Here is a 23,308-nt window from a genome sequence, read left to right on the forward strand (position 1 = left end):
TGAAACCCGCTAAATGTGTGCTAAAAAAACTTTAGAATAACTAAATCTACTATTGCCAGCTGGTTTTCTGAAAATGTACGAGTTTCTTTTGATTTCAGCATATATTGTATATCTTTATGTCAAATTAATCAAAAGTTATTAAGCTTTTAAGGAAAGGAAAATTTCTATTATTGTGGAGCATAACAAGTTGTTTTTCGTTTGTCCTTTCTTAGGTGTATATCATTGAAAAACAAAAACAATTTGTGATAAATCGTAATAGTTTCTTGTTATTGAACAGACAAATTATATTGAGTTCTTATTTTTTGTTTTTTTTACGATATTGGCTTTATTGGAAAATACGTTAAATTAAAAATCACATTATTTTTCTGTTCATCTCATGAAAAACGCTAGAATTACCGCTATTTGCTGTAATACGTTTTCTCCTGCAAAACTGTTTCAAAAACGATTTGGGGGGAAAATAGCTAAATTGTCAACACCGGCTGCTGTCATCGGGAGAAATTAGTTCACTCACCTGAAAAGCAAAAAACGAAAAAAATATAAAAATATTTTACCAATAAAATAAATAATTATTTTCATTCAATTTGTTTAAATAAATTACCAGAAAATAATGTGTTAATTGTACGTAGTATTATTTAAAGTATTTCTATATTTAATTATTGGCAAATCTATTACACAATGAAAACAAAAGTCAAGTGCGTTGTCTGTGAAAAATAATAAAAGAACGGACGGAAAAGAGAAAGAACGAGCCAACAACATAAATATATCCAACCAACAAGAGAAGAAATAGAAAGCCAACCAACCAACAAAACTTCCAAATCAATTTATTTTACCAAATGAAAAAATAGGCAAAAAAAAAACGAATATGAATATATAGAATATAATTGAAAAGGCAAAAATATGTTTTAAACTTGGCGTTAAACAAAATAAAAACGACACGGAAAAATTATTGAACCATGTTCAAGAACAACAAAAAGCATTTAATAATTTGAGTGTGAAAACGATAGTAGCAGCAGAAGCAACAACAGCAACAAAAGACATAAATAGTAATTGGATAAAAGACAACAAAATGTGTGTAAATAACACACTGCAGCAGCGAAAACAACAATACAAACACCAGCAAGTTGATGAAGACGACGACGATGACGAGGGAACAGCAGCAGCAATTAAACACAACAATTGCAACTATTTTAGCAATAATAGGAATATCTGTAATAGTTTGAATATCAGCAGGACTAATATAACAACACAATGTTTACATCAGCAGCAATATAATGCAATAACAACGACAACAACAGCAGCAGCATCAGTATCATCAGCAACAGCAACTTTTAATTGTAAATACAGACGGAAACATATTTTACTGTTGCTGTTGGTATTGTTTCACATTTGCTCCAGCTTTTTGACACATGTCTCAGCCTACAATTGCACAGCGCCTGGTGGTCACTGTCAGAATGACGGCAAGTGCAAGGAGGATGTTGGTCAGTGTATTTGTGCTGATGGTTGGCAGGGTCCCGAATGCCAATTTTGTGGTGGCAAAGTTAGGTAAGTTAATACATACATACATATGTTGCAGTAACATAGTTTTTTTTTAATTTATTCCGCTCCCCTCCTATCTTATCTAATCTAAATCTTTCAATGAAATAAAATAGAATTTTCCACCAAAAAAGTAAAGAATTTAGACCAATGATAGTAAACATGATTATTAATTTTCTGATTGCATATTCAAGCCATAAATGGAACTTTCTATCTGCATTGTTAACAGGAACTTTAAAAATTTTATGATAGACATTTCAGTTTATGTTAAAATAGTCTCAACAAAAATATATCACAAATAAGACTGCAATCAGTGATTTTTATGTATGACTCATATAAATTATTATAACTATATCGAGCCAAATTCCTTTTGTTTAAAGTTTTTCTTATGATGCTGAAAGGCGTGTTTTCTTTAAATCAAAATTGGGTTTTTTATAGTTTCTATTAGAATACGTTTCAATATGTTTTAAATGATTTTAGTTTATTTTAACAATCTGTAAAACAATAAGTTTCCTATCTACTAGTTTTTGTTGCGGGTCCATATTTTTCGAGTTATGGGTCTCTGAAGATTGCTTGAAAATTGAAATAGCTTTAAATTTGGTACCAAATCCGGATTTTCGATTGTTTTTAATCTATTTTCGTTCAAAAATTACTGCACTAATGGAAGGTATTGTACACTAAATTGTAGCGAAGATTTATAGCTTTCATTTAAGAAATTCTAACAGAAATAGAAATGGAAATTTCTGAAATACAATTAGAAAAATCTGCAATAAAAATGGGACGTTATGGAGTTCAATTAGAAATTTCGAAAAATATATTTTGAATACTCTGAAATACAAAATAGAAAATTCTGAAGTATAATTGGAAATTGCTTAGATATGAATTTAACAATATAATGATTAATAATGCACGTATTATTTGTTTTATTTTAATTTACAGATATCTTATTTGTTTTTTTTTTTTGAAGATTTCATATTTGTTTTTACGTATTATTTATTTTAAAATAATTTCTGCAACAAAGAAAATTCTTTTGAACTCATTATTTGATTGAAACGAACTTATTTTGCATAATTTTTTATTTTTAAAATATTGATTATTTTCAAACAAATTTATATAGCTTAGCATCGTCAGAATATTATCAATAACATGCGCTAAAAATATGTGACGCAGTTAACTTATTTGCTTTAAGTTGAATCAATAAGTTTTTAATCAAATAAAATTTGCTTTCAAATCAATTTTAATTATTACAATTAAACGTTTTCAAGATCTAATCATTGATAATGAGTAATGTCATATGTTTCATAAATTAAGAAATTTATGAATGTTATATAAATCTACTACATTTTTTTTAAAACTAATCAATAATATTACAGATCAAAGTATCATGAACATTAAATAATATTTGTAAATTGTAATCAAATATACACTGATCATAATACTTATGATACAAACATTTATAATTATGCTCCTCAGTACTAATTTTTGAGGTAATTATATGTTTAATTTTTTTTATTTAGTAATAATCTTAGAATTTTGATACTCTGTATCTCACCTTGTGATCTAATAGGGAGTTCACATATTAAAGTTTCTGAAAGATTATATCCTCCTGTACGATTCATTCGTAGATCATTTTGCGTCGGACTAGTAGTATAGAATATAAAGAATTACTAACACTTTTTTCCGATCGTCCCCACTCTACCTAGTAATAATTGCCACAGTATTGAGTTGTGGGTATCGAACTATTTTTTGGAATGATATACAATTTTTAAACCTCTTAACCCATTCCCAGCCATTGTACCTGCTTGAGTACAGAAAAAAGGCAATATTCAAATACTCATAAATTTTTTAACAAGATAAATTTGACAACTTTTTTTGTGATTTTGCATTCAACACACTGTGCTTTTAAACATCACACATAAAAAATTTAAAAAAATAATACCCTTAAGGTATATTTTGTCCTGTTTTTATAATGCTATATCATTTTTTGGAATATTAGCGAGGTTAGTAACAATTGAGCTGCGGGGAGCAAACACAGTTTTGCGAAAGCAAGAGTTTTTTATAATTTTGTGAAGTGGAGTGATTATGTGTACATTTTATAAAAATGTATAAGAAAAATAATTATTTGGGACAAAGTTGTGTGATTAGGAAAATCGGTGTACCCAATTGGGTACAATGGCTTGATATGTATTATTTTTTTTAAGATTTTTCTTACGCTAAAATAGAATTTCAGACCATCAAAACGTGAAGTTTTTAATGCAAAAGTTTTAAAAACTAGATTTATGGAAAAAATATGAGCACCACAATTTTGATAGCTAATATTTTATCAGATTCGGATTGTAATATGGATGAAGATGAAGGTGTTGCTGACGATATTGTTAGAGATCGGATGTACCAGGTGAAATATAAGTATTTTGTGATAACAGTGATAGCGACGATGATGTTCCACTTGAGATGTTCTGACAGAAAATAATGCCCTCAAGATCAAACAAAACAAATTATATTTGGATAATAAGACCATGCGATGCTCAAATGTCTCAAACTATTTTTTTGGACAATGAGTTCAATATTATTTCATACTTGAATGGGAAAAGGTTTTTAGTTTAACCATTTAGCAGACTTGCATTTATGCATCGCAAGCTAATAAGCACAATGTATCCTTCAACGCAGAAGATTTGAATATATTTTGAGTATTTTGCTTTACAGTGAATATCGCCCTATGCCAAATTCTTTTGGCATATGTATTGGATGCTCTGCGAGGATACTCGCACTCCAAAATTTCCGAAATTATATCACGGAACAGGTTCGTTTTGTTAATTTGGCTGATAACACTAACTTAGATGCTACTGACAAAGTGAGACCCATATACAAATTACACTGGCTTCTGGTGTCGCAACTACTCCTGGAAACCAATTTCCTTAAAGGATAAAAAATCCCCTACGATGGGGTGAATGTCATAACAGAATAAGATGGTTGTCTGAACAATACGATATTGCGTTGTGTTGAAAAAGTAATGTTTTAAAAATTTTCACAGATTATAAAAATAGCATACACTTTACGCCATTGTACCCATTCAGGTACAGCCCCAAAAACATGTTTCCTAAAATTTTTTTTTAATTTTTTTTAATTTTCTATGTTCTTTTACCGTATTTTAGTTTAAATAAATAAATGAATTTAAAAATTTTTCATTTTAAATGGTCTTGGTTTTTAATGGGTTAACCGACGTTCAAAAAGGCTGCCTAGGATTCTTTTGTTCAAGTTGTAGAAGAATTTTTGAAAAATATAAAAAGTGATAATGTCGGAAATATTTGTTGTTAATTTTACAATTGAATTATATGTCCGAGTGACTATGTGAGTCGCGGATCCGCGTGGGAGAAAATAGGAAATCCCCCTCAACAACCGACAAGTTTAAGTATAAACAAGTAAGAGAGATATATTTGGCTGTGCCGAATCTTATATGCCCTTCACCAAATTATACTTCAAAATACAAATTTTAAATATTTTTAGGTAAACAAAATTTATTTTTTTTTCCAACGTTTTTTTTTTTTAATTTTTTGGAACATTTTTTTTTCGTATTGTTATTTAAATTAAAATTTTTTTTTTTCAATTTAAAAAAAATTGATTGTAGGTCCAACTATGGTCTTATATACGTGGTAGTAAAGGTCTTTGAAATATCCATATTGGCTATATTAATGACTTAAGGGTAGGGTCACACATGACAAATATTTGACGAAAAAGACGTAACCACTAAATAAAATACATTTGAATTCATTTATTTATTTCAAAAACTTATTTTACTTAGTATGATTCAAAACAAAAAAATTTGTTTTGTTTTATTTGATGCTGTTTGATCACTTGTAAACACGTCAAACAAATGTGTGCTAAAAAAATTGGTTACGCATTTTTGAGCAAATATTTGCCATGTGTGACCCTACCATTAGTAATCCAGATATAGGTCAGAAATAGGTAAAAAATCGAGGTTGTTCTGGTTTTTTCCTCATATCTCAGGCATTTGTGGAACGATTTTGCTGATTTTAAATAGGAAACTTCTCGAAAGTATTTCTGTCAGAATTATTGAAGATTGGGATCCCGAAGATATCTGGGGTCTTCAGAAAATTTATTACAACAGACAGGCGGACATGGCTTAATCGTCTCCGCTATCTATAAGGATCCAGAATATATATAGCCATGTCTGTCTGTATGTTGAAATCAACTTTCCTTAGCCCCCAAATAACTTACATAGATGATCCATATATCAATATATCAGCTATAGACCCGGTTCAGTTGCTATTTAAAATCGAGAAAATCGTCCTACAAATAGCTGAGATATAAATAAGGATAAAACCAGGACAACCCCGATCTTTATCTATATCTGAATTACTAAATCATTAATATAGACAATATGGATATCTAATGATAGATATAAACGACGTATATAATGCCATAGTAAGTTAGACCTACATTGGGTCTAAATTTTTTTGTTTGTCATAAATTTTTTTTACTAAAAATTTCAAAAATGAAAAATAAATTTTATAAAAATTTAAATTTTTTTTTTTTTTGTAAATAGAAATAAAAATATTAAGATTCGGAACAATCGAATATAGCTCTCTTATTTGTTTACATTTCCATTTGGACTTTTTCCCGGAAAACCTTAAAAATATGAGTGATGAAAATGGCGAACGGTTTCGTCAAGATCTAGAATTATTTGAATGGAAGACTTTTAGGAGACTTTTGTTGAAGTGTCGTGAGGCAGACATACATATGACGATATTTATAAAAACAACTAAGGCCTGGTAACTTATCAAAATTTTAAACATAGTTAAGGCTTAATCAATGTTTAAATATATTTTTTTGTATGAAACAAAAAATATTTAAACATTGATTATGCCTTAACTATGTTTAAAATTTTGATAAGTCACTCGTCCTAAGAGTGCTAATTCTGATGTACCAACATATTTTGGTGAAAAAAAATTTTGTGTGAAAAAAATTTTTATTGTGAATAAAAAAATTGTGTAATAAAATTTATGGTAAAACAATTGTTGCTGAAAAAAAATATTTTTGTGACAAAATATGGATAACAAATTTTGTGTTAAAAAAATTCTGGTTAAAAAATATTTTTCCCAATTTGAACACGAAAATCAAAGAGTAAATGTCGGATTTCGGTTTCGATTAAAACCGAACACGAACCTCTAATCTAATGTCTTTCAATCAACAATAATTTCATAAAATATTTAGAGAGATTTTATGTAACTAAAATGCTATTATTTATTATTATTTGTATCTATATATTCAGGTGATGCAAATCAATTTCGAAAACCAAATTTGATGTGATATATTAATTAATTTCGTTTTGCAAATTGAATCTTTCATGTTAATACTTTTGAAGTAATTTGTATAAATTTTCAACAACTTTTCTGGAAATCGATCGAAATTTATCACTCCATTTCAAATCTATCGTTAACAAACTAATTATTAAAATGTTTCTGCTTTTTAATATATTATATTGAATTATTCGTATAATATTTTTTACTCGTTAATCGTGGAAACTTTAAAAATGAATCGATCAGTCGAATAATAAAAAAATATAAAGTTTTATTCGATTAAAATATTTTATTTATTTTATTACAGTTTAAAAAATATTTGATTCCTTTTCCAAGTTATTTTTAAATGTTGGTGGGAAGGAAAATTAAGAAAAAACCCCTATAGAAATTATTAATTATGTATGTTGAAAAACTGTTTTCATTTTTAGAATGTATCACCAGAACGGTATCATACACGATGGCTGGGGTAATTACTCCGTAAGCGTGAAATGTAGTTGGCTAATTGATACCAAACATTGGAGTCATAAACATGGTAAGCCGCCCACTATACGCATGCATTTGCGAGAATTTGCAACAGAATGTGGCTGGGATCATTTGTACATATACGATGGTGATAGTGTAGATTCTCCGCTTTTAGCTGTTTTTAGGTAAAACTAAATTAGAATAACAACTAATTCAAATTAAAACTAATTCTTCATATTGTTGTTTTTTTTAATACAGTGGCCTTATGTATAGAGGCAATTTTTCCATACGCAGCGTACCACAAGTTATAGCACGTTCGGGCACAGCTTTGTTGCATTTCTTCAGCGATGATGCCTACAATATGTCCGGTTTTAATTTGTCATATCGCATGAATGCCTGTCCCAGTGATAATGAGGAAATTGAATGTTCGGGTCATGGCAAATGTAAAGATGGTTTCTGTATCTGTGATTCATTGTATAGTGGCGAAGCCTGCAATATAGCCTCATGTCCGAACAATTGTATGGAGGATAAAAATCACGGTGATTGTAATTTGGAAGAAGAGAGGTTTGTTTCACTCATCAATAATATGTAAATTGAGTGCTACATATCAATGTATTTAATTTATTTTATTGCAGATGTATTTGCAAAGAAGAATATGGTGGCAATGATTGTGGCCAGTTGAAGGCGCATGGTGTTTGGTCGAGTGTCAATACGAAACAGTCGTTGCCACCACCTGGTACAGCGTCGCATGCTGCTGCTGTGTGGCGTGATACCATGTACATTATTGCCGGTGAATCATATGGTCGTGGTAAACTCATGACCACCTATGATTTCAATGGCAATGTCTGGGAAACTGTTCACACTGAGAAAGGCAGCACGGTGCCGGATCAACGTTACGGCATGTCCACCGTTATGTATGGCGATAAAATCTTCATGTATGGCGGTGTTGTCAAAGGTTCGGGCATTTCCAATGAACTTTGGGCCTTTGATGTCTCTGCCAAGTCTTGGGAAAATATTACCGTCAATGCAGAACCTTGCAATACTCTTAATACACCATATGCCATGTGCGGTCCGTTACATGTTACGGGACACACTGCCACATTAGTGCCTGGTTTTGGTGACAAACACAGCTACCCCTACATGGTGGTGATCTTTGGTCGTTCTCCCCAATATGGCTACTTAAATACGGTGCAAGAATTCAATTTTGGTACCAGAGAATGGAAAATTGTGGAGACCACAGGCTATGTGGTCAAGGGTGGTTTCAGCCACAGTGCTGCCTACGATTATTTGACGGAGAAAATCTATGTTTACGGCGGCATTGTATCGGAATCAGAAGCCAGCCAATATATTACAACACGTTTGTATGCATACTCACCCTCCACGCATACGTGGTCGCTGTTGTCATCAGCTCCAAGTGCACGTCTTTTGCATACGGCCAACTTTGTCAATCAAGGTTTAATGATGGTTTTCGGTGGCAATACTCACAATGACACAGCCGAAAGCTATGGAGCCAAATGTTATAGTCAGGATTTATTAGTGTACGATGTTTTTTGTGATTCATGGCATAAACAAAACATTCCAATGCATTTACAAGCAGATTTAGCCAGGTAAACAAGTGAACCATATTAAAAGATAACAGATTTCAATTGCTTTTCTTGCAGATTCGGTCATAGTTCGGTAGTTTTTGAAGATAATCTTTATATTTATGGCGGCTTCAATGGCCAACTACTCAACGACATGTTACGCTTCTCCCCCGGCTACTGTAGTTATTATACGAAAGAAGAGAAATGCACAAATGCCCGACCGGGTGTCAAGTGTATTTGGGATGTGCAGAAAATGAGATGCATTCCCATTACGCGAGTACAACGGTCAGCCATTTATGGACGGGAGCATTACGATTACATTGCATGTCCCTCCAAAAGTCGTATAACCATGACTTCGGAACTTTTGCAGGATGTAACACGCTGCCAAGAGCTGAATAATTGTCAGTCATGTGTGGCGAATTCATATGGTTGCACCTATTGCGGCAGTGGTGTTTGCACGAAGGAACGTTGTCGTGAAACGTCACCTTTGACTTCGGTATTTTATGAAACATCCACACAACAGCAGAGTCAACATTCCAAAGCCCAGTTTGTTATCGCCACAAATGCTCCACCTTTGAATATAAAACAATTGGAAAACTGTCCCATAAAGGAAGATTTTCGCACTACAGCCTTATGTGAACAGCTGCATACTTGTCATGCTTGTTCGGCAAACACTGCCTGTATTTGGGAACCCGAACATAATCGTTGTCGTCCATTTGCTGCAATAAACGGTAATCGGACAGTTGATGAAATCATTTGTCCACCGTCGTGTGCTTCTCTAAGTAATTGTCACAATTGCACGGAAAACGATTGTATTTGGTGTCAAAATGAATTACGCTGCGTTGATCGCAACTCTTATACCGCCAGTTTTCCGTACGGCCAATGCAGAGAATGGACGACGCACACCTCTAAGTGTCGCACGGCACCAGCTGGTTTGTGGGGCAACTCATCGGCTTTGTCAACAGCTCAGTGTGGTTTTTACAACAGTTGTTCGCAGTGTCTTGATGATCCAGCTTGCGGTTGGTGTGATGATGGCACAAATACTGGTCTGGGCAAGTGTATAGAAGGCGGTGCCTTAAAGCCACATGATGCCGCCGAATGTCAATCGAGTCAATGGTATTTCACCTCTTGTCCCAGATGCAACTGTAATGGTCACTCTAAATGCCTGGATTCGGTGCATTGCGAACAACCTTGTTTGAATCTAACTTTTGGTACTCATTGTGAAAAGTGTGGACCTGGCTATTGGGGAAATCCCATTAATGGTGGCCAATGCCAGAAATGTGATTGCAATAGGCAGGGTGACATTTGCCACCCCGATACAGGTAAATGTTACTGCAACACCAAAGGTATCGTGGGAGATCACTGCGAAAAATGTGATTCTCAAAATCATTATCATGGCGATCCCATCTCTTCAACCTGCTACTACGAACTCACCATTGATTACCAATTCACGTTTAATCTGTCGAAGAAAGAGGATCGTCATTTTCGACAAATCAATTTCCGCAATTCACCCGTCAAGCCTGAAATCGATGCCGATTTCACAATAACCTGCAGTGTGCCGGCCAAAATGGACATTATGGTTAAGCTGGCCGGCTCGCAGGATAAGGTTATATTTAATAATATTAATTGTTCAACATTTCGTCATCGCTTCCCCAAGACCGAGTACCAATTTGGTCATTCGCCAGAAGACAATAGTTCGTTGACCACGTTCTATGTGTTTGTGCATGACTTCCAACCGCCCATTTGGATTCAGATTGCATTCTCTCAGTATCCAAAGCTCAATCTGCAGCAGTTCTTTATAACATTTTCCACCTGCTTTTTGCTACTTCTGCTGATGGCCGCCATACTGTGGAAAATTAAACAAAAGTATGACATGTTCAGGCGAAGACAACGATTGTTTGTTGAAATGGAACAAATGGCCAGTCGTCCATTTTCACAGGTATTTTTCGTGTGTACAAGTGGGTTATGTTTGCAACAGTTTTATTTTAATTATTGTGTGTTTTAGGTGCTAGTGGATATTGAAAATCGAGAAACTATCGATTTATCATTAACCATGGAGGGAATTTCTAACATGAGCAAGAAACGTAAAAAGGTAAGACCTTTTATGCAAAACAAAACATGAAATATTATTCTACAGTGATAGACACTGGTTTGTAATAAATAACTTATTTTTTAATACAATTGTTGAAATAGAAACCAAACAATTCAATAAATTAAAAGGTTAATAATAACTATGGAGATTGTTATGTCATCCAGAGCTTTTTCAAAACGAACATTACCTTAACAATTTAGAATTCGTCTCAAAATCGGTGTTATTGTCTTGAAAATAAAATAAAAAGTATCCTTCCCGTAGAATCCTTCAATAGTATTGAAAAAAATATAAAGCTCTAACAAAGATCTTCTTAGATTTATAAGAAAATATGTATGTGTGAATTCTCCCAATAAGCGTTTTTACTGGAATTCAAGTTGAAAGCAAGTGTAATTCAAGCCTTGAATTATAATCAAGCAATTGAATTGCAGTTGTATTAAACTTTATTTCAATAGCATTCTCCAGTAAAAAGTTAATATAAATTCAAGCCATATGTGTTTTGTTTGAAAAATATTTAATTTTTCATGTCAAATTCCAACAAAATGTTCAAGTGCTTGAATTTTTGAGGCTTTGGTACTTATTGGGCTGTATAAGGTCAGATATTATGGACGAAATTAGTGATAACAAGTAAGAGAGCTATATTATTATATACCCTTCACCAAATTTAGGTAAACAAAATTTCAAAAATTAAAAAAAAAAATTTTCGATTTTTTTTTTAATTTTAAAATTTTGTTTTTTAATTTTTTAATATTTTTTTATTAATTTATTAGTAAAAATAAAATTTGTGACAAAATTTTTTTCAGTGAAACAAAAAATTCAGAAAAAAACATTTTTCCCGATTTTGACATCGTTGCAATAGACTTTAAAATATCTGTCATTAGATATCCATATTGTCTATATTAATGACTTAGTAATCCACATAGATAAAAAATAGGCCAAAAATAGTCCAGGTTTTTTCTTTATATCTCTGCAATTTCCTTATAAGCGAGCCCGATATATTGATGTATCAATCATGTTTGCAAGTTATTTCTTGGCTACGGATAGTTGATTTCAACATACAGCCGGACATGGCTATATCGATTTCGCTATCTATAACGATCCAGAACTTTGTGGGATCGCAAATGAAACATGTAGAAATAACAAACTCATGGTGGGTATAAAACAGAAAATTTATGAATGAAAACAAGTTCAACATTTATGGCCCTGACTGAAAACAAGTTGCATTATCTATCACTGCATTTTTCAATATTTAAGTAGATTTGTTTAAGTGATTATATCATATCTTTAAAATATTTCATTATTTTACAGGAATGTCCGAGCCCGATAGCATTAGAACCCTGCAGCGGCAATCGTGCAGCCGTTTTGTCTCTTCTAGTCCGTTTACCCACAGGTAAATTATTTTATCTTAAAGTTTTTCAAACAACTCTTAACACTTATTTGTGCTCGTTTTTTTATTTTAGGTGGTCTTCAGCATGCACCAGCTGGTCAGTCGGCCGGATTAGCTGTGGCCAGCGCCTTAGTAACACTTGGTAATCCAAGACGTCCTTCAATAGAACACTCTAAAGAGCCAAAATCCAAACGTAAACAAAGCCAGCACCCTGATAGTTGTACATAATAATTGATTATAAAGTGTGTGTGAGCGTGTTTAATTATTATTTTATTTTATTATATTTTTTTAATTATTAATTATTATATTATTAAATTAAAGCAGATTTTATTTATTTAGATGATAAATTGTAACTTATTTTGTTAATACTTAAATTAATAACGATAAATAATGATAATATTGTACTAAAGACATTTTATCCATTAAGGTGATACCAACAAAAAAAAAAACAAAACAAAAACAAACAAAAATTGTCATATTTAAAAAATATACAACAAAAAACAACAACTTATACAATTAAACAAAACAAAGAAGAAGAAAAAAAAAGACAAAACAAAACAAAAAAAAAACTTAATTCATGATTATTATATTATTACTTTGAGATTAAGACACATTATAACTACAAAACAGAAACAAAAATATTATAAAGGCATATAATGTAAAATCGTGAATGTAAAACAAAACAACAACAACAAATGCAAATATAAACAAACAACAACAAAAACTTTAATGATTCCAAGAAAACAACAAGATAATTACATTACGATGTTTTACTTTTTTGGGCAAACATTTATTTAAATGGGATGAAGAACATAATTCAGCGCCAGGATAAATTCATAACTTTTCAATATATTTTTAATTAATTAATACTCAAAATATCAAAAATTTTCCGATTTTTCATATTCAGCCCAATTATAAATAAAAATTCCCCGGGAGTTTTTTCCGTTTTCTCATTTTTCCTATTCAAATTCATGGGAAAAAACTCCCGCGGAGTTTTTTATTCATAATTGGGCTGATTAAAAATCGAAATTTTACTGAAAAATGCAGTATTTACGAAGTTATAAACGATTTACTTTTTTGATTTTTCATATTAAAAATGGATTTTCGCTTTGAAATATTAGTGATGTTAGATTAAGCTTGTTTTCCCGATAAAATGCTGTATTTACAAAGTTAGTGCTGGTTCACACACGTCAAGTTTACTTGAGAAAGTCTTGAGTTTATAGAAGAGAGAACAGATTGGAGATTTTCCTCTTTTTCTTCCTCTCTCTTCTATAAACTCAAGACTTGCTCAAGTAAACTTGGCGTGTGTGAACCAGCACTTGATAAAGAATTAAATTTTGTTGATTTTTCATCAAGGTTAGGATTCTGATTGCATTTTAATGTATAAGAATCGAAATGAAAGACAAAAATTGGGTAAAAATTTTGAAAATGATTAAAAAATTCCCCAGGCCATTAAACCCAATAAGTATTTTTGTTGGAATTCAAGTTGAAGCAAGTGTAATTCAAGCCTAGAATCCAGTGTCAAGCTATTTAATTATAGTTGTATTACACTTTATATCAATATCATTATCCATTAAAAAAAAAAACATAAATTACAGCCATATGTTTTTTATTTGAAAAATAAAATAATTTTTTCAAATATTTTTCAAGTTTAAAACATAATTAAATCTGCATTCATGTAAAACTCCCAAAAAAATATTCAAGTGCTTGAATTTTTAGGGCATTAATTAGTTCTTACTGGGACGTGTCTCACAACGCTTGAATAAGAAATGTACAACAAAAAACAAATAAAAGTATATTATTACTTTACAACAGTTTAAAAACTCCATTTTAAAAGTTTTTAAAATTTTGTTAAACGAGTTTTAGAATTATAAGAACATATACAGTGGTGGCCAGGAATTTAAGACAAAAATTGTTTGCTAAATTCCATGTAATTCTCAATTATTTTTTCAAATATTTCCACAAATATGTATGTATGAGCACTGTTTTAACACACAAGTGTGTTTTATTCGACTGTGTCAATTCATACATATTCACCATGAACACATACAATTTTTCTACAACTTGACCAAAAATTATTTTTTTTTAAATAATCATATTTTCTCACATTTATATCATTATAATTTTATTGTTATAAAATATTCGGACCAAATTTCGTATTTTTAGTTCCATTAGTTTCGGTCATATCATGTTATTAACAGCGGATGTTCGCTGAGGTGTGTCAATGTATTTCCACATATCTTTGTCCATATTTGTTTTACCGATTTTTCCAAACATTTTTCAGAAACTAGAAACATTAATAATAAATTTCATACCCTTAGAGGTCCTTTTATTTTGGCTCTATCGCACTTAAAATTCAGTAGATGAAAAAAATTCAAGTATTTGTCTTAAATTGGTGGCCACCACTGTATGTACTTGGGATTTATTAAGAAGGGAATGAAAATATAGAAAAATTATGTCAATACTTCTCATAGTTTTACAGTACCACCTATCTGTTATTTAAATTTTCTGGATTTTTTTTAGCCATATTTTGGGAAATAAGCCCAATTTCATTACTATTATGAATTTTTAATAAAAATTTAATAGAATATTATAATCCAGATTATTTAAAATATACCCCGAACGTTTTACTAAAATCGGACAATGTTAATAATGTAAATCGTGACGGTCAAACTTAAAATTTTGCAATACATATTTGAAAAGTCATGTATTTTTTGGGACGAATTTTATGAAACTTGATCTTAAAGTCCAAAATGTACAACTATAGCGAAAAATCAATATTAACAATTATATGCACTGGGGCCAAAATTACCACAAACTTTTAAAACCATGAAGAAAATAATCGGGATTGTCATTGAATCCAATCATTGTCGGAATCGGTTTTGAAAACGACAGCAAAAGGACAGTGTAAGTTATCGGTTTTATATTCGATCTAACATTAAATTCTTTATCGATTAAACAAACAATTACATTGTCTGCTTTTACACAGGGCAAGTTTACTTGAAGCAAGTCTCGTCGATTCCCTTTTAAACTTGCTCGTCTGTTTACACACAGCAAGTCTGTGAGCAATTTTGTATGGCAAAACCTAATAGACGCCATATTGAAAATGAGAAAACAAAAGAAATTTGAAGAGACTTGCCAGTACAAGCAAGTGTGTACCCCTCTTCTTTCTTCTTGCCTCTCTCTCCTATAAACTCTAGACTTGCGCAAGAAAAATTGCCCTGTGTAAAAGCAGACATTGGATTTCATAAGTCAATTATACATTTCTTGTCGTTTTTAAAACCGATTCCGACAATGATTTAATTTTATGACAACCCCGAATGTTGGATTTTAAGATCATGTTTCATAAAGATCGACCCAAAAATACTAAACATTTCGCTGTTTCCATTATAAATCCCAAATATTGCAAAATTTAATCTTTTTTGGGACAAACGCAATATTCACAAAGTTATTAATGATTTAAGATTGTTTTATTTTTCAAGTAAAAGTCAATTTGTGATGTGAAGTCAATTTGTGATGTGATCACAGATCGATCTTGCGTTCCTGAAAAACCGCAGTATCTACAAATAATTTTATAATTTTTATTTGTATGTTTGATAAAAGATTTTCTCAAATAACGCAGTATGTATTTGCGAAGTTATTAACGCAAGAGGAGAAATTGTTAATTTTGTGAAAAAAAGAGATTCATGCACAACTGTGAGTATCAAAAACTGTTCAAAATTTATAAAATAAGAAGTTCGGATAATTACCAAGAATCTATAAATGTAGTGAAACTTTATGAATTTAAGAGTTTGACATAAAGCAAGTTATATATTATTGATATAACTAAGAACTTGAACTTAAAGACTTAAATTTTGTTACACAAACTAAGGCTATTGGCTTTTTATAATATTAAGATGGAAAAAAGCCAACTACGTATTCAAAATAAAAACATTAGTCAGTTAGTTTATTCTTAAATAGCATTGAGTTTGATAAAATGCCTCACTCTAAAATGTTTAAAATTGTTTTTTTTTACCTTTTTCTTATTTATGGAGCTCTAATATTGAAATGTAGCCAAAATACTACAACAAAAAAAAGTTTGCAATGTTTGATGGGGAAATCCCTTGTAGGTATTTCTTTTAATCAAGTTCCGCATACAAGTCAAAATTAAATGTAAACTAGTTTCGAATGCATGATACGAATATGTTCGTATAATCGATCAATATTAACGGTAAGATATGTAGGTATTACAGCATACATACATGAGTATACACAATTTGAAATACATACTTGTATTTTTTATTTTTTAACAATACGTAGATTCAAACCTGTGTATATTTTTTACTATGTATTTTTCAGGCAGTTTTATTTTATCTTTTCATTAGTAACACTATGGAGAATCTATATTAAATGGTAAACGAAAATCACAAATTGTTCACGATATTCAAGAGGAAACAAATGGATCATCCAAACTTAGGCATCATACAGTAATGGTTCATTTGAGACATGTCATACTGGACCTACGTAAAAGAGGAATATGTATACACCTACAGTTTTGAACGATATTCACAGAGACGCTATCAATTTCGAGGTCGCAGTGTGCCGTTTAAATACCCTACTTGGAAGCTGCCCATTGGCTATAGCAGATGTCTAGAAGATTCTGCGTGAAGATATCAGGATGATGCAATATAATCTCATACCCAAGTGATCATGTGATATGCCTATAGATTCCACAATCTCTCGCATTCTACATCTCCGATCGTCCAACACCATATAGTGATTTTGTTCAATTGTTCCTCAACTGTACGGGCACAACCAAATTCATTAAACCACTTTTTTACCCTTGAAATTGATGGTGCAGAGTTCCCATAGTATTTTCAAGCGTAGCCTTTATTTGAGTGATGGTTTTTTTTTGCAAAAACAAAATGCTTAATGAGCAGACGAAATTAAATTTTTTGCAATTTCTCCGTCAAGTCATAATTGGGCTGTAAATGACGCAGGAGTCAGTTGACAGATGTCTGTTGGTAGGAGCAGTGTTGCCCTTTAACTTAAAATCAACTTTTCGTAGCCCCCAAATAACTTACATACATCAATATAGACCCGGTTGGTTCAGTTGCTTCATAAAATCGAGAAAATCGGTCCACAAATGGCTGAGATATAAGGAAAAAACCAGGACAAAATCGATTTTTTTATCTATATCTGGATTTCTAAGTCATTAATATAGACAATATGGATATCTAATGATAAATATTTCAAAGTCCATTGCAACGATGTATGTGAGGCTATAGTAATTTGGACCTACAATGGGTCAAAATCGGAAAAAAAATGTTTATCCTTGATTTTTTTTTTAACAAAAAAATTTGTTTGTCTTAAATATTTCTCACTGATAAATTTAAAAATATAAATTTTGAAAAAATTAAAAAAAACAATTTCAAAATCCAAAATTTTTTTTTTTTTAAAATTAAAAAAAATTTTGAAACTTTTTTTTTAAATTTTCAAAAACAATTTTGAAAAAAAAAATTTATTTTTTTAACTTAAAAAATATTTTGAATTTGTTTTTTAAAGTATAATTTGGTGAAGGTTATATAAGATTCGGCTAAGCCGAATATATCGGGAAAAATATTTTTTAAACTGAATTTTTTTTTAACAAAAAAATTTTTTTATCATAAATATTTTTCACTGATAAATTAAAAAAAAATGTTTGATAAAATTTAAAAAAAACCATTTCAAAAACAAAAAGAATTCTTTTTTTTTCAAAATAAAAAAAAAATTAAATTTTTTTTTAAATTTTCAAAAACAATTTTGAAAAAAGATTTTAATTTTGTTAACTTAAAAAATATTTTAAATTTGTTTTTTAAAGTATAATTTGGTGAAGGTTATATAAGATTCTGCACAGCCGAATATAGCTCACTTACTTGTTTTCATTGTTAGTTTATTCATTTACTTTATACTTAAAAACCTAAGCCACAACCTAAGTTAAAGTAAATATTGGAGAATTTTTAAATATATTATCATCTCGACTGCTGATATCAAAAACGTTGCCTTTTGAGAGCAACTTTAGTGATATTATATTTCTAGTGGTCCAATTTGGTAAGTAGAACTGGCGCAGTGGATTAACCAAATGTAATGTTGGGAAACGTTCAAGTGATTTTACTTGAATATGCATTTTCATGTCTGGCAGCATATTCTGAACGTTTTTCGGCCAATGCTCGCTTCATTCGAATCAATTGTGTTCGGTTCGAGTTCCCTGTGATGATCTGGTCAGATTTCAGTAGCTCATAATATATAGGACCCGTATAGTTCCACCATATACTTTGCTGTCGATTCAGCTGGTTGATCGGGCTCCATTGGATCCATTTTTCATCGCAAGTAATGATTTGGTGCAAAAATTATTTTATTTTATAGCATTCAAACATCATTTCGGACATGGTAAATAATTTTTCAAGGTCTAATCTAATGGCTTCAATTCGTATGGAACCCAATTTTCCTGCTTTTGGGTGAATCCTGTTGCTTGCAAAGGTTTTGAAATCGCTGTTTGAGTAGCTCCCAATGATTTGGCAAGCTCTTGTTGAGTTTAACAACAATTTTCATGGAGTAATGCCTCCAATTCTTGGTCTTCAAACTTTCTTGGCTGGCCTGGGCGATCTTTGTATTCCGTGTCAAAATCACCACTTCTGAACCGCACAAACTAGCTCTCATACGTTGAAACCGATGGAATTCACATTCACCATTTTCGAAGCAAAATGTCGATTATGACACTTTCTAAACGTTTATATAACGGTTATTTTCTCAGATTCATTGATCTGGTTTGGCTGGTAATTATTAAGGTTGCAATCAATCGTACGAGCGCTTACTTCATTTTACTTTAGCAGAAATTATTCAGCCCAATTATGAATAAAAATTCCCCGGGAGTTTTTTTTCCCTTTTCCCATTTTTCCTATTCAATTTCAATGGGAAACAAATCCCGGGGAATTTTTTATTCATAATTGGGCTGATTGACTTATTGTTAAATTTTCAAAAGAATTTCTTATTTGACAATTTTAGAGCTTTCACAACGGTCATATTTCATAAGATCGCTTCATAAATTTGTACTTCTTTGAAACACATTCACCAAAAAAAGCAGTCACTTAAAATTCGTCTCGACCTGACTATTATAAATTGTTATGAACGAGTTTTAGGAATGCAAATTGATTTTTAAATAAAACAGAAAAACACGAAGAAAAAATAAAAAAAAAAACAATGAATCTACTACAGCATGAATAATGATGAAGGTGTGACATTAAATTGATATGATGTCGTAACAGTCATTAGTTCGGTGTTTGAATATGAGAGAGGACACATTAAATAAAGTTTAATAAGAATTAATGAAACATAAACAGAAATTATAACAAACTACTGGAAATTTATTAAGCGAAAAATATGAAATAAATGGAATTACCTATCAGTCATTCATACAAATAAATAAATAACTAAATAATAAACGTACTACATTATTTAGAAGGTCATCCTTTATCTATGAATAATATTTGAAAAAAACAAACAAAATAAATAAATAAATGTATATAGACTTAAACCAAATTGCTGCAGACAGACAGTATTATTTATAGCTATTATTATTAAACTTTAAGCATTTCATTCAATATTAATTTTTTTAGTTTTCAAAAAGTTTACTTCAAACAAACACTTGTCTTTTTCGAACTTTTCATTTCATACTCATACTGATGGTTTTGTGTTGGTTTGGAATCGGTTGTTGTTGCCTGTTGGTTTAAACAAGTCGTGTGAAAAAATGGGGAAAAAACAGAGTTTCAAAATTATAAAAATGTTTAAGGTTTGTTTATTAGTGTAACGTACATCGTCGTGCGAGTAACATCATTTTCAGTCCAATTTTCTTGGCTTTAAATTTTATAAAACAAAAAGTTTCGGCCTTAAATCTTTCGTTTCGGGAGTTGTGTATTTTGTTGAACAAGTTTGTGTCTTGACTCTTTTGATTTTATAAGCGAAATTTATTTATAAAAAATTTTAACTTTTTTTTCTCTAAATATTAAAAGCAAACAGAAAAAGAAATAAATAGTGAGTGTTTAAATCTTAAAGAAAAATAAATACAGATTATGTAACATAAAAGAAAATTAAATTTTACTTTTAACAATTAGTGGTGGTGACCTTTTTTTTAACAAAAACTAATAATCCATTAAATTTCGTTACTAATACTTGGCAAAAAAAAAACGAGGTCATTCGCCATCACTTAAGTTTTCACTACGCAAAACAACTACAATAACAACTAAAAAATACATAAATTTTCCAGTGCCTATGAAATTAATTGTTTTTTTTATTGTCAAAACCAGGGAAATTTTTGTTTCTTATTTAAGTGAAAACATAAAAAACAAAAATTTCACCAAGCCAAGAAACAAACACTTAACTTCAACACCTAAAATAAATTGGATAAAAAAACCAAACCAAACCTTACCATTCGTGTTTTATTAATTCTACCAAAAGTGTAAATAATACTTACTAAAACTTTTTAAAAAAATTTCTTCATATAAAATGCATGTCTAAGAAACAAACAAAACAAACAAATAAAAAATTTGGCAAAACTACTTAAAGAAAAAAAAATAAACTAAAATTAAACCACCACAAAAAGTTGAAACGTTATAAAAAAAAGAAAAGCTTTTAATTAAAAAAAAAAATAACTCACACTCTCATACTTACTTTTAAATAATGAACATTTTGGTTTAAAAAATATAAGAAATATAATAATGTATCTACAGTTGGGAACACGAAATTAGCAGTAGCAGATGTGAAATTTTACAAATGATTGGTTGTATGACTTAATAATGCGTGATTTACAATTAATGGCGTATCTTTTGATAGCGATTTTTGTTTTAAATAACTTATATGTTATTTTGAATGGTGCATATCTGTCATTTATTTTCACTTAGTTATTGAACATTACAGTGTAACCCACAAAGTTTTCTTTTGCTTCAAAAATGTCGAATATTGTACCAAGAAAGCGTCATATGCGAGATGTCTTAATTTACTTCTTTAATTTGAAAAAAATTATGGTGAAGCACACCTAAGCTTGTGGTAAATGTGTTCCATCCATTTCAATGTGCAAGAGAATGTTTGTGCGATTCAGAAGTGGTGATTTTGACACGGAAGACAAACATCGCCAGACCAGCCAAACAAATTGAAGATCAAGAATTGGAGTCATTACTACATGATGATTGTTGTAAAACTCAACAGGAGCTTGCAAAATTAATGGTAGCTAGTCAATCAGCAATTTCAAAACGTTTGCGAACAGCAGAAAAAGCAGGGAATTTAATACGAATTGAATCATTTTTGCATCGAGTCATAACTTGCGACGATATGGTAATAATCTGGTCAGGCCGTAACAGGGAACATATACCGAACATAACTCCTTATAGTCCAGACCTTGATGCAGAACGCTCTCTCTGGGATACGCTTCACTTTGGAAAAAATTATACGATATTGGCTTGATTCGTTCTTGGCCTCAAAAGACGTCTTTCGGCTAGGAATTCATATGTTGCCAAAAATATGGGAACAATGGCCAATACTTTGAATAAAAGCTAAGAATTTGAAAAAATCCCGCATTTATAAAATTAGTATTTTGTTTATTTAAATAATCTGACAAGTGTGTTCATTGTTTGTGAGTAAATATTTTACCCCCTGTCTATACATGACAAATATTTATCATAACAATTAATGACGTTTGTTGTCAAGACAAAGTTGTGTGAGCAAAAGCACTAACAATTTTGTCATAACGAAGCAATAATACTAATAAATGGAGACTATACCTGATAATTATATCCTTCACCATGAGTAGCTAGGGTATATATAAGTTTGTCATTCCGTTTGTAATTTCCACATTTTTCATTTGCGACCCCATAAAGTATATATATTCTGGATCGTTATAGATACCGGAATCGATATAGCCATATCCGTCTGTGTGTTGAAATCAACTTTTCCGAAGCCCCAAATAACTTACATACACGATTCATACATCAATATCTCCGAAATTCTTCCGGCTCGGTCGCTATTTAAAATCGAGAAAATCGGTCCACAAATGGCTGAGATATAAGGAAAAAACTAGGACAACCTCGATTTTTTTACCTATTTTTGACCTATATCTGGATTAATATAGACAATATGGATATCTAATGATAGATATTTCAAAGACCTTTACAACGACGTATATAAGACCATAGTAAGTTGGACATACAATGGGTCAAAATGGAAAAAAATATTTTTTAACCCGAATTTTTTTTTCACCAAAAATTTTTTTTTGTCATAAATTCTTTTTCCAAAAAAATTAATTAAAGAAATTTAAAAAAAAAATTTTTGAAAAAACTTTTTTTAGAAAAAATTAAAAAACAATTTGGAAAAAAAAAATTGTTTAAAAAATTTTAAGACATTAAAAATTTTGATTTTGTTTAAATAAAAATATTAAAAAAAAAATATTTTTAAGTATAATTTGGTGAAGATTCGGCACAGCCGAATATAGCTCTCTACTTGTTTTTTTTTATTTTGACAACTATTTTGACGTTTATCATGATAAAAATTTATCAGGTATAGACAGGAGGTAATTGACTTCACGTTAGGTTTTGGGGGGTTTTTATTCCGGTACAAATTTCCCGGGAATTTTGCCCATTTTTCACTACCCGATTCCCGCTATTTCTAGTCGGGAATCCCGGGAATTAAAAACTGAAGAAAATACATAGAAAACAAGTTAGAACTCTATTTTTTTCATCAAAAAACAGTGAACAGTTTTTTTTACAGTTTTTTGCTTATATCTTGGCAATAATAGACCGCTTATTATTATTTATTTGGGGTTTTTCGTATGAAAATTTAAAAAGAGAACTCATTATTTATATAATTTATTTCTTATTGAATCATTCTAATTTCTTTAAATTTCTTCTTTAAATCCATAACAAAATAGCTT

At 30.6% G+C, this 23,308-nt stretch overlaps 1 protein-coding gene across 1 annotated transcript; it reads left to right on the plus strand.

Moving 5' to 3' along the window:
* The first annotated feature begins 460 nt into the window (after positions 1–460).
* On the plus strand, positions 461–13,127 carry dsd (attractin-like protein dsd). Its single transcript, XM_065498037.1, has 8 exons — positions 461–1,542; positions 7,280–7,498; positions 7,572–7,877; positions 7,949–8,920; positions 8,975–10,835; positions 10,902–10,988; positions 12,294–12,375; positions 12,446–13,127. The coding sequence occupies exons 1-8, from the start codon at positions 1,067–1,069 to the stop codon at positions 12,598–12,600; spliced, it is 4,158 nt and encodes a 1,385-aa protein (XP_065354109.1). The 5' UTR covers positions 461–1,066; the 3' UTR covers positions 12,601–13,127.
* The last annotated feature ends 10,181 nt before the right edge of the window (positions 13,128–23,308 follow it).

This window comes from Calliphora vicina, chromosome 1 (genome assembly GCF_958450345.1).
Source record: "Calliphora vicina chromosome 1, idCalVici1.1, whole genome shotgun sequence".
NCBI lineage: Eukaryota > Metazoa > Arthropoda > Insecta > Diptera > Calliphoridae > Calliphora > Calliphora vicina.

Excerpts from the sequence above, each read along its gene's own strand:
- dsd (XM_065498037.1), top strand. The coding sequence starts at position 1,067 with ATGTGTGTAAATAACACACTGCAGCAGCGAAAACAACAATACAAACAC. Across the intron at positions 7,499-7,571 it reads CCGCTTTTAGCTGTTTTTAG|TGGCCTTATGTATAGAGGCA; the intron begins GTAAAACTAAAT and ends TTTTTAATACAG. Across the intron at positions 10,836-10,901 it reads CCAGTCGTCCATTTTCACAG|GTGCTAGTGGATATTGAAAA; the intron begins GTATTTTTCGTG and ends TGTGTGTTTTAG.